The following is a 12,729-nucleotide window of genomic DNA, read 5'->3' on the forward strand; positions in this document are numbered from 1 at the left end:
AAAACTTTCTGGACGACAGAAGGAAAAGGGGGGACATGATCAAAACATTTAAATATGTTAAAGGGTTAATTAAGGTCCAGGAGGGAAGTGTTTTTAATAGGAAAGTGAACACAAGAACAAGGGGACACAATCTGAAGTTAGTTGGGGGAAAGATCAAAAGCAACATGAGAAAATATTATTTTACTGAAAGAGTAGTAGATCCTTATAACAAACTTCCAGCAGATGTGGTTGATAAATCCACAGTAACTGAATTTAAACATGCCTGGGATAAACATATATCCATCCTAAGATAAAATACAGAAAATAGTATAAGGGCAGACTAGATGGATCATGAGGTTTTTTTCTGCCATCAGTCTTCTATGTTTCTATGTTTCTATTGCAGCTGAGCTAGGACAACAGCTCGCGTGCCAGCAGGTATGGCTCCATGTGCCACTTGTGGCACCCATGCTATAGATTCGCCATCACTGCTCTAGGATATTATTCACTGATTTAATTATTTATTTCCTACATTACTTTGCCTTCCTTCTAGAGACTAATGATATGGAGGGAAAGTAGGATTCTCTTTCATATGCTCTTTTAAAACAAAATTTTACTGAGATCCAAATCATATTAACTACTAAAATAAATATTTACAAGCCCCAAAACATGACAGGTATATGAATCTTGGTTAAAGTAAATCAGACAAATATCTGAATCAAACCCAATAAAATCAGTAAAATCGTGTGCTGTTATTCAGTCATATAAATGTTCATTAAAACTTGTCTTTACCTTTCAATGTTCAAATAATTTAAGTCTGATATCCTTGCAGCACATTGGTTATGTTAGTTGCTAATAAAAAGGATAATGTCACTGCTATTCATAGCATCAAATAGAAGATACCCCCAAACCTTACAATCTAAAATTCAAACTATAATTAAATGAAGACTAAATGAGGATTGATCAGTATAAACAAAGTAAGAATTTGCAGTTATTTCATTTGGGTGTGCTTAGCTTAGTTTCTAAAATTAATAGAAGATAATATGGAATACCTTAGATAAATTTATTTTGTGGAACATTAGATTTGGAGATTGAATTTTTGGCTTGCCTGTACATCATTGACTGTTTCTAATGGTGGTGATATTGATTATAAGTTTTATACAGTAATACCTCGTCTTACGAACCTAATTGGTTCCCGGGGGAGGTTCATAAGGCGAAAAGTTCGTAAGACGAAACATTGTTTCCCATAGGAAACAATGTAAAATGAATTAATGCTTGCAACGAAAAAAACCCACAAAAAAACGCCGCCACCCGGCTGTCACCTTTTGAAACAGCCGGGAGCTTCCCAGCGTTCTCCCAATGCCGAACCCAGAAGTTCGGCAAAAGTTCGGGTTTGGGTGGCCGCCAAGAAGCCCCGCCGCCCAGCTGTCACCTTTTGAAACAGCTGGGGGGCTTCTCGGTGGCCTCCCGAATGCCGAACCCGGAAGTTCTGGTTTGGCGTTCGGGTTCAGGAGGATGCTGAGAAGCCCCCTGGCTGTTTCAAAAAGCGACAGCTGGGCGGCGGAGCTTCTCGGCGGCCTCCCAAACCCAAACTTTTGCCGAACTTCCAGGTTCGGCGTTCCGGAGGCCGCCGAGTAGCCCCGCCGCTCGGCTGTTGTCTTTTGAAACAGCCGGGGGGCTTCTTGGCGGCCTCCCGAACGCCAAACCTGGAAGTTCAGGTTTGGCGTTCAGGTTCAGGAGGACGCCGAGAACCCCCCCAACTGTTTCAAAAAGCCATAGCCGGGCGGCGGGGCTTCTCGGCGGCGGTGGCGGGTTCGTAAGACGGAAAAAGTTCATAAGAAGAGGCAAAAAATTTCCGAACCCCGGGTTCGTATCTCGGGTTGTTCGTATGGCGAGGGGTTCGTATCATGAGGTACCACTGTATTGAAGTTTTTGTTGTCCCTCTTTAAAGCCAAAAGCTCGCTTATGACTGAGCTAGCATATACATTTATTAAATATGATCAATACTAAGGAAGTTCATTTAATTAAGATTACATGGATAAATAGGAAAGATTGAGAATAAATGAACTCATGGTATCATTTAAATGCATTACATCATTAAACTGTGCTTTTTAAGTAATTTGTGGCTCTTTATTTTTTTAAATATCTCTGGAAAAAAGGCAAGAAAATGTTTAAGGATTGTTATTGTTATTTTGACACTTTTAATTTTGGATGAGACAAAGAAATGGTTCCAACAAATGCTTTTCTTCTTCCATACCCTGGAAGTTGAAAAAATATTTTTGTTGAAGTGCAATATACCATTTATGTTTGTGTTTCTATGTATACACACACACACAAATACACCCCCGTTGAGGAACAGAGAAAGAAGATACAGTGTGAAGTCCATTTTTTTTCTCACTTTCCCTGGTGGTCAATTTGCAACACAGTAAGAAGTGAGTGTGGGATTTTTCGGTCTTCCTTCTCTATTTCCAGTTTTGAAAAGTTTACTGGAAAGTTATGGTGACTGTCCAAAATTACATGGGTCACTTGATTAATCCAGAAACTGCTAACTACAGAATGGAAGAATATAGCTTCACCTACAGTATCTACAAGCAAGCCATTCTTTGTGTGAGTGTGTGTTTGTGTGTATGTGTCAGTGGTGGGATTCAAAAAAATTTACTATTGGTTCTGTGGGCATGGCTTGGTGGGCATGGCGTTGCTTTGTGGGCGCGGCAAAGAAAGGATACTCTAAAATATCCATTCCCACCCAACTCCAGAGGAAAGTTACTGCAAAATCCACATTTCCTCCTGATCAGTAGGGAATTGGGAGGCAGAGAATAGTTGAGGGCGGGGCAAGGCAGAGGTGGTATTTACCGTTTCTCCAAACTACGCAAAATTTTCTCTGACCGGTTCTGCAAAATAGGTCAGAAGCCACTGAGATCCATCTCTAGTGTGTGTGTTTGTAGAGCTTGAGAGAGGGGGGGGGGATAGAGAGCTTGAGAGAGCAAGAGAAGGAGAGCGGAGTTTGAGAAAATAAATAAATAACTACAGTGATACCTTGTCTTACAAACTTAATTGGTTCCGGGACGAGGTTCTTAAGATGAAAAGTTTGTAAGACGAAACAATGTTTCCCATAGGAATCAATGGAAAAGCGATTAATGCGTGCAAGCCCAAAATTCACCCCTTTTGCCAGCCGAAGCGGCCGTTTTTACACTGCTGGGATTTCCCTGAACCTCCCCTCCATGGGAAACCCCACCTCTGGACTTCTGTGTTTTTGTGATGCTGCAGGGGAATCCCAGCATCGCAAAAACGAGCGCTTCGCTGGCAACGGAAGTCCAGAGGTGCGGTTTCCCAGTGAAGGGAGCATCAGTGAAATCGCAGCATCGCAAAAACACTGAAGTCCTTGAAACCCCACCTCCAGACCTCTGTGTTTTTACGATGCTGCGATTTCACTGAGGCTCCCCTCACTGGGAAACCCCACCTCTGGACTTCCGTTGCTAGCGAAGCGCCCGTTTTTGCGCTGCTGGGATTCCCCTGCAGCATCGCAAAAACACAGAACTCCGGAGGTGGGGTTTCCCATGGAGGGGAGCCTCAGGGGAATCCCAGCAGCGCAAAAACAGGTGCTTCGTTGGCAACGGAAGTCCAGAGGCAGGGCATCCCAGCGGCAGCGGTGGGTTTGTAAGGTGAAAATAGTTTGTAAGAAGAGGGGGAAAAAAATTAAACCCCAGGTTTGTATCTCGAAAAGTTTGTATGACGAGGCGTTTGTAAGACGAGGTATCACTGTATGAGCAAAGTAGGAAAAGGTATCAGTTTAAAGATGTACAGCATATAGTCCTTATTCATGATTCCAGTTTCTCTTGGAGAACCACACACCTTCCTATAATATAACAGACATTAAGGACTATAAATTTAAGGCCACAAGAGAAAGAGAATGGATGCTAATGTCCACTTTATAATCACTGCTGCCATAGGACTTCCTTGAAATAGATCTTTTCTCTAAACATTGTTTCTCAGATAGGTAAAGCCATAAATCAACAGGGCCTAGCTTTTGGGGGAGGGTAACCTGTGGGACTTTTAAAATTTTAGTTTCAGTTGTAAAACTTGTTCACTGGAAAATTACACAATTTCTTTGTTGGCAAGCTTTGGCAGTTTCTACGGAGCCCATAAAAAAAGAAATTCAGAAATAACTGTGTGCCCACAAACTGATCAAGCCTTGAGATATAGAAATAGCATGTCAAGAATGATGCCTCTGATACGGAAAACGCAGACAAGTAGTCCTCAACTTACAACCACAATTGAGCCCAACATTTCTGTTGCTAAGTGAAACATTGGCTAAACGAGTTTTGTGAATCGCCGCAGTTGGTAAATTAGTAACAAGGCGGTTAAGTGAAACTGGATTTCCCATTGATTTTGATAATCAGAAGGTTGCAAAAGGGCATCACATAACCCCCAGACCAGTGATGGCGAACCTGTGGCACGGGTGCCACAAGTGGCACATGGAGCCATTTCTGCTGGCATGCGAGCCCCCAGCTGTGGCGAGGGGGGCATTTGCCCAGGTTCGCCTGGTGCACCAGTTGCGGCCCTGTTTGGACCGGGAGTCATTGCTCACAGTCACTCACGCCCTCATCACCTCGAGGCTCAACTACTGTAACGCTCTCTACATGGGGCTACCTTTGAAGAGTGTTCTGAAACTTCAGATCGTGCAGAATGCAGCTGCGAGAGCAATCATGGGCTTTTCCAAATATGCCCATGTTACTCCAACACTCCACAGTCTGCATTGGTTGCCGATCAGTTTCCGGTCACAATTCAAAGTGTTGGTTATGACCTATAAAGCCCTTCATGGCACTGGACCAGGATATCTGCGAGACCGCCTTCTGCCGCACGAATCCCAGCGACCGGTCAGGTCCCACAGAGTTGGTCTTCTCCAGGTCCCATCGACTAAACAATGTCGTCTGGCAGGACCCAGGGGAAGAGCCTTCTCTGTGGTGGCCCCGACCCTCTGGAACCAGCTCCCCCCAGATATCAGAGTTGCCCCCACCCTCCTTGCCTTTCGCAAGCTCCTTAAAACCCACCTCTGTCGTCAGGCATGGGGGAATTGAAATTTTTTTCCTTCCCCCTAGGCTTATAGAATTTATACATGGTATGCTTGTTTGTATGATTGGTTTCTTAAATTGGGGTTTTTTATATTACTTTTTAATATTAGATTTGTTTTCTTTATTGCTGTTAGCCGCCCTGAGTCTTCGGATAGGGGCGGCATACAAATCTAATAAATAAATAAATAAATAAATACATTTTTGGCCTCCGGATGGCCTCCGAGGGGATAGGAGAGGGCGTTTTTGCCCTCCCCACGCTCCAGGAAAGCCTCTGGAGCCTGGGGAGGATGAAAAACAGGCCTACTGGGGCCACCAAAAGTGGGGAAATGAGCTGTTTGTGGCCTCCAGAGTGCCTCGGGGGTGGAGGGGAGGCCATTTTCACCCTCCCCAGGCATTGAATTATGGGCACCTGCGCAGGCACGATAGTGTGTGCACACAAGCTTTTGTCACCCGAGGGAAAAAAGGTTCTCCATCACTGCCCTAGACACTGCAACTGCGTCATAAATATGAATCAGTTTGAATTTTGATAAGGTGACTGTGGAGATGCTGCAGAGTTATAAGTCATGGACAATGAAATGTCAGCATACGTCCACAAGACCTGCAGCATTATTTAAATATGTAAAAAGAACTTGGAATGGAAAATATTGTCTAATGAGGAACCGAGCATGCATAATAATCTTAGTAGGCTTAATAGATTGAATAGATAAAAAGAACTTGGAAGGGAGAATATTCCAGACTCTAATGTCAATGAGCACGCTTAACAGTCTTAGTAGGCTTAATGGATTTAAAAGATAATAAAAAGAACTTAGAAGAGAAAATATTCCAAAGTCTAATGACAATGAGCAGGTTTAATAGTCTTAGTAGGCTTAATAGATTTGGAGAGAGGGTGAGAACCAATGGAAGAGAATGGTTTTTTTTTAAAACAGCTGGCTAGCACTTGGAACAGAAGCCTTCGAAGTGGAGTAGGAAAGAAGAGTATGAATCCAGCAAATAAACACTTGAATTTAGAAATAGCAATGCTATTTCTAGATGCTGAGAAAGCCTTCGATAACCTCAATTGGAACTTTTTCAAAAAATTAATAAATACTATGGATTTTGGAGAGAACTTTGAAAATACAATAAATAAAATATACTCCAAACAAAAGGCAAGGATAATTATAAATGGAGATTTAACCAATACATTCGATATTAAAAAAGGAGTGAGACAAGGCTGTCCACTATCTCCCTTAATATATATAATGTCTATAGAAATACTATTAAACCGAATTAGAGGGGAATCATCAATACAGGGCACCCAAATTAAACAACAAATTTATAAAACACAGGCCTTCGCTGATGATCTGGTCTTCTTCTTAGAGAATCCAGTTAGCTCAATGATATATTTAGTAAAAGAATTAGAGAACTATGGGAAAGTGGCCGGCTTAAAAATAAATAGGAACAAAACTAAAATATTAACCAAGAATTGTAATCAAGATTTAAACAAATTATTAATAAAAGAAACAGGTTTTCAAATAGAAAAGAAAATTAAATATCTAGGGATTTGGTTTACGACAAGGTATTCTTCACTGAAAGAACTAAATTATACAAAATTATTAACAAAAACAAAAGAAGATTTAGAAAAATGGTCAAAGTTAAATCTATCCTTAATGGGAAGGATCAATACAATAAAGTCTAATATACTTCCAAGGTGGCTCTATCTCTTCCAAACAGCACCAATACAACTAAACAAATCGTTCTTTGCTAAAATAAATAAAATAATTTCTAAATTTATCTGGTGCAATAAAAAACCTAGAATAAACATGAAAGCCCTACAAGATTTAAGAACAAGAGGAGGATTCGGTTTACCCAACTTAGAAATATACTACCAAGCCACTAAATTACTGTGGATTAAAGAATGGGTCAACCTTGAAAATCCTAGAATTCTAACAATAGAAGGCCACGATATAAATGAAGGATGGCACGCACATTTGTGGGAAAAAGAACACTCAAAACATTCTCACTTTAAACAACACCAAATTCGGAATACACTATTGACATACTGGCGGAAAGTCAGGAAAAAATACTATAATGAAATTCCCAGATGGCTATCCACTCTAGAAGCTCAAATTCATCCAAACATAATAAGCCAAGAACAAAAAATAACCTACGAAGCCCTATTAAACACTAAAGGAAGTCTTAAAACTAGAGAAAGACTTAAAGAGGAAGGTATAGTAATAGATTGGCTTCCATATTATCAAATTCAAAGCAGATATAAAAGGGACTTGGTACAATTTGGAATATGTAATAAACAAAATGAAATAGACAAAATATTGACAGGATCTGACAAAAAATTTATAACTAAAATGTATATTTATCTATTAAACTATGAAAACATTGAAGAAATTGTTAAACCTAACATGATATCTTGGATGACCAACTTTGGATATGCAATTCAGCTAGAAGACTGGGAAAAACTATGGTCAGTTAATTATAAGATGACTTTGTCAACACCATATAAAGAAAATCTTTATAAAATGTTCTTCCGATGGCATTATGCGCCAGCACGCCTAGCCAAAATGAATGTAAACATTAGTAACAAATGTTGGAAGTGTAAAAAAGAAGTGGGAACATACTACCACATATGGTGGCAATGTAACGAAGCAAAAAAATTTTGGATTCAAATTAGGGCATGGATGGAAGAAATATTAGGCTATAAAATTGAAATAAAACCGGAAATGTATTTATTGGGCATAATTAGAGGCAAACATAGCAAAGAAAATTACTACTTAATAAATCACTTACTTACTGCTGCAAGATTAGCATATGCACAAGTCTGGAAACAGGATAAGATTCCAAACAAAGAAACGGTAATTAAAAAAATATTAGACTGCGCCAAATTTAGCAAATTAACATACGAAATTCAAAACCAACAAAATAAGGACTATTACAAAGTATGGGAAAAAATTTACAACTGGGTGGAAATCAAGAAAAAGGTATAGTAAATAGAATTGTTAAAAAATAAATCTTGTAAATATATTAAGTGTAAATGTTTAATGTTGTATTGTTTGATGTCTAAATGTTTGTAAGTCATATAAAATAAAATAAAAATATATAAAAAAAAAAAATAGATTTGGAGAGAGGGTGAGAACCAATGGAAGAGAATGGTTTTTTTTTAAAACAGCTGGCTAGCACTTGGAACAGAAGCCTTCGAAGTGGAGTAGGAAAGAAGAGTATGAATCCAGCAAATAAACACTTGAATTTATTGTAGATTTGATTTGTTTATGACGACTGTCACTCTGATGTATAAAGCTTCCCCTTCTAAATTGGAAATGGAACGACTTCTAATGTAATTGCAATTCAATTTGATTTATAAAATTGATTAAACACTTTCCTGAGTTAAGCATATCCATCCACTATAAACCTGGGGTTTATAATACAGGACAGTACATAGACTGAATATATCGTTGAGACCTTTGGGTTTTTCATCAGTTATGTGCGTGTTAATATGGTATATGGCAGTGATGGCGAATCTTTTTTCTCTTGGCTGCCGAAACAGCATGTGCTCACACTATTATTATTATTATTATTATTATTATTATTATTATTATTATTATTTAGATTTGTATGCCGCCCCTCTCCGTAGACTCAGGGTGGCTTACAGCAATGATAAAAACAATATATAATGACAAATCTAATAGTTAGAATCTAAAATAACAATAATACATTTAAAAAGTCTAAAAAACAAGAAACCCCAATATATAAAAACATACATACAGTCATATCATACACAAAAAACTACATAGGCAGGGGGAGATGTTTCAGTTCTCCCACGCTTGACGACAGAGGTGGGTTTTAAAGAGTTTACGAAAGGCAAGGAGGGTGGGGGCAGTTCTAATCTCTGGAGGGAGCTGATTCCAGAGGGCCGGAGCCACCACAGAGAAGGCTCTTCCCCTGGGTCCCGCCAAACAACATTGTTTAGTTGACGGGACCCGGAGGAGACTAACTCTGTGGGACCTAACTGTGCGGCAGAAGGCGGTCTCATAGATACCCTGGTCTCGTAGATACTCGCATGCGTGAGTGCCCAACCTATAATTCAATACCCGGGGGAGGGCAAAAACAGCTTTCCCTCCCTGAGGCCCTCTGGAGGCCAGAAACAGCCCGTTTCCCAATTTCTGGTGGGCCAGTAGGCTCAGGTTTTGCCCTCCTCAGGCTCCAAAGGCTTCCTTGAAGCTGGGGGACGGTAAACATGCTCTCCCCCATCCCCCTGGAGGCTCTCTGGAAGCCAAAAACGCCCTCCCAGAACCTCTGTGTGAGCCAATATTCAGCTGGCCAGCACACACATGCACGTTGGAGCTGAGCTAGGGCAACAGCTCCCGTGCCAACAGATGTGGCTCCGCATGCCACCTGTAGCACCCGTTCCTGAGGTTCGCCATCACTGGTATATGGTATTATAAGAAATTAAGTGCCCACAGAATAGGCAGATCAATACGCCGCCTTTCAGTTTTGCATGTCAGTTTTCAATGGCTATAATAATATAATAGGGGTCACTGCGTGTTACGGGATGAGGGCATCCAAAGCAGGGCTGGTGGGAGGAAAAGATAATACATGGATAATGATGTCATCACCCAAATATTGTATGTGATACACTTACATTCCATGCCAGAATTGGGAGCTGCCTAGAGTTGGTTGTAGGTGACCTTATAAATGTAATAAATAGGTGATAGATAGCAATAGCAATAACACTTAAACTTATATACTGCTTCACAGTACTTTTATAGCCCTTTCTAAGTGGTTTACAGAGTCAGCATATTGCCAAAAGTTAGTAACACAGTTGTGTAGTGAATCTGGCTTCCCCATTGACTTTCCTGCTAGAAGATCACAAAAGGGGATCAACATGATCCCAGGATGCTGTACAGTATATGAGTCAATTGCTAAGTAAAGATTTAAGTCACTTTTTTCAGGGCTGTTGTAATTTTGAACAGTCATTAAATAAACTGTTGTAATTTGAGGACTACCTCAAGAGAAGAGAGAGCCGGGGTGGCGCAGCAGGTAGAGTGCTGTACTACAGGCCACTGAAGCTGACTGTAGATCTGTAGGTCAGCAGTTCAAATCTCATCACTGGCTCAAGGTTGACTCAGCCTTCCTTCCTTCCGAGGTGGGTAAAATGAGGACCCGGATTGTGGGGGCAATATGCTGGCTCTGTTAAAAAGTGCTATTGCTAACATGTTGTAAGCCGCCCTGAGTCTAAGGAGAAGGGCGGCAGAAGAATGAATGAATGAATGAATGAACGAACGAACGAACGAACAAACAAACAAACAAACAAACAAACAAACAAGAGAAGATTCAAGTGAATCACAAGAACTAAGAGTTAGAGATGACAGAATGTGTCATCAAATAGGATGGCCTAAAGCAGTGGTTCTCAACCTGGGGGTCGGGACCCCTTTAGGAGTCAAACAACTGTTTCACAAGGATCACCTAAGACCATGGGAAAAGACAATTTTCACGTGGTGTTAGGAACTAAAGCTTCTATTCTGGCACTTTGGAACGTATTTCTACAATCCGACCAATCAGGTTTTACAGTGGGAGTGTCCCCCTGACCTTCCTGCCAATCAGCTTAAAGCTCTGTTGGGAGAACTGGCACTAGACTTATGGTTGGAGGTCACCACAACATGAGGAACTGTATTTAGAGGTCACGACATTAGAAAGGTTGAGAACCACTGGCCTAAAGGGTTCTTTTAGACCAGATATTCTGATCCTATTAAGTGGTGCCTTCGGTTCAGGAGAAATTCCTGAGGATCTCGCTCAACCAATCAAAATTTTCCAAGCGCCTACCTACCTCCAAGTATCATGCCAGCTTGACAGCACTTCCTCAAGCGACACGCAGGGCAGTTTTTCCGACGAATCTTATCCACTATGCAGTCATTCCGCCCTGCACAAAGATAATTGTGTTGACCTGCAAGAAAGAAAAGAAAAATACAATGCAATGAATTTATCTGAAGCACAGCTTTAAGAGATGCTCAGAATTGCAGTAACATGCCACCCAAGAGGAACAACTTTCAAATCCCATCAACTTGAAGAGGAAATTAGCCGCATACACACATACGGTGCTCTCGCACCAAATCAATGAGATGGGGAAAAATGCCAAAGCCTGATACCCTACACCATTTCTGACAGTCTCTTCCTGAAAGCTTCCAGTGATGAAGCTCCCACAACTTCTGAAGGCAAAGCTGTTCCATTGGTTGATTGTTCTCACTGTCAGAAAATTTCTCCTTATTTCTGTTCTGTCTGGGTCCCTCCAGAAGCCAACACCAGCCAAAAAGAGAAGTCAGACACACTGGTAAAAAGCAAAGGCAGTTTATATAATTCAAAGCAAACACAGGTAACAGAAACTGTTCTTACAGACAGCAACACGCTGGAACTTCACAGAGGTTTCACGAAGGCCATGAAATAAAACAGGATTCTTGCTGTCAAAAACACCGCTGGAGATAACAAACCTACGCCTCCCCCATGTCTTCCAGACTTCTAGGCCACAAGCCAAGATCAGAGACGCCGAGAAGCGAAGCAGGGTCACAGAACCTCCAGTTGATAACGCTCCACATGGCTGCAAGGGGGGCCTGCCTTTTAAACCCTGCTGAGGAGAACCACACCCAAACCCAGCTGTTGCCAATTCAGTGGTGCAAATACCTTTCTAATTGGTCCCGTCTCTGAGCTGCACGTCGCTGTCTCATATCAATTATAGCCTGTGCTTCCTCATCCAATGAGTCCAGGCTACTGGCTGGGGAGAGCCCCCCCCCGGGGCTCTCAGGCTACTCTCCCTCCTCCTCTTCCTGACTTTCCTCTCCCCCGTCTGCCTGGTCCTCCCCCTCCTGTTCACTGTCCTCCTCCTCCGGGCCTGGATTCAGCAGAGACGCAGCCGGTCCCTGAGGAGCCTCAGGCTGAATCACAACAATTTCTAGGTTGGATCTCCCCTTGATCAGTTTCCATCCATTATTCCTTGTCTGGCATTCAGGTGCCTTGGAAAATAGCTTGACCCCTTCCTCTCTGCGACAGCTTCTCAAATTAATAATAATAATAATAATAATAATAATAATAATAATAATAATAATAATTTATTGGATTTGTATGCCGCCCCTCTCCGTAGACTCGGGGCGGCTAACAACAATAATAAAAACAGCATGTGACAATCCAATAATAAAACAACTAAAAACCTTTATAATAAAACCAAACATACAGACAAACATACCATGGATAACTTGTAATGGCCTAGGGGGAAGGAATATCTCAACTACCCCATGCCTGGTGGTATAAATGAGTCTTGAGTAGTTTACGAAAGACAGGAAGGGTGGGGGCAATTCTAATCTCTGGGGGGAGTTGGTTCCAGAGGGCCGAGGCCGCCACAGAGAAGGCTCTTCCCCTGGGGCCCGCCAAACGACATTGTTTAGTCGACGGGACCCAGAGAAGGCTAACTCTGTGGGACCTTATCGGTCGCTGGGATTCGTGTGGTAGCAGGCGGTTCCAGAGGTAATATGGTCCAAATATTGGAACACTGCTATCATGTCTCCCCTGGTCCTTCTCTTCACTGGCATGGACTCCCGAAGCACCCGTTTTCATGCTGGTGGGATTCCCCTGCAGCATCGCAAAATCCAGAGGTGGGGTTTCCCATGGAGGAGAGCTTCAGGGGAATCCCACCAGTGCGAAAACA

At 41.7% G+C, this 12,729-nt stretch overlaps 1 protein-coding gene across 1 annotated transcript in view; it reads right to left on the reverse strand.

Annotated features, from left to right (window-relative positions):
- Nucleotides 1–12,729, reverse strand: part of PGR (progesterone receptor) — a 123,985-nt gene that overhangs the window by 56,698 nt on the left and 54,558 nt on the right. Inside the window, exon 3 of the mRNA XM_070749661.1 lies at nucleotides 10,864–10,980. Coding sequence (XP_070605762.1) covers nucleotides 10,864–10,980 — 117 coding nt within the window. The remainder of the gene's footprint in view (nucleotides 1–10,863; nucleotides 10,981–12,729) is intronic.

Source organism: Erythrolamprus reginae, chromosome 4 (genome assembly GCF_031021105.1).
Source record: "Erythrolamprus reginae isolate rEryReg1 chromosome 4, rEryReg1.hap1, whole genome shotgun sequence".
Classification (NCBI taxonomy): Eukaryota; Metazoa; Chordata; class Lepidosauria; order Squamata; family Dipsadidae; genus Erythrolamprus; species Erythrolamprus reginae.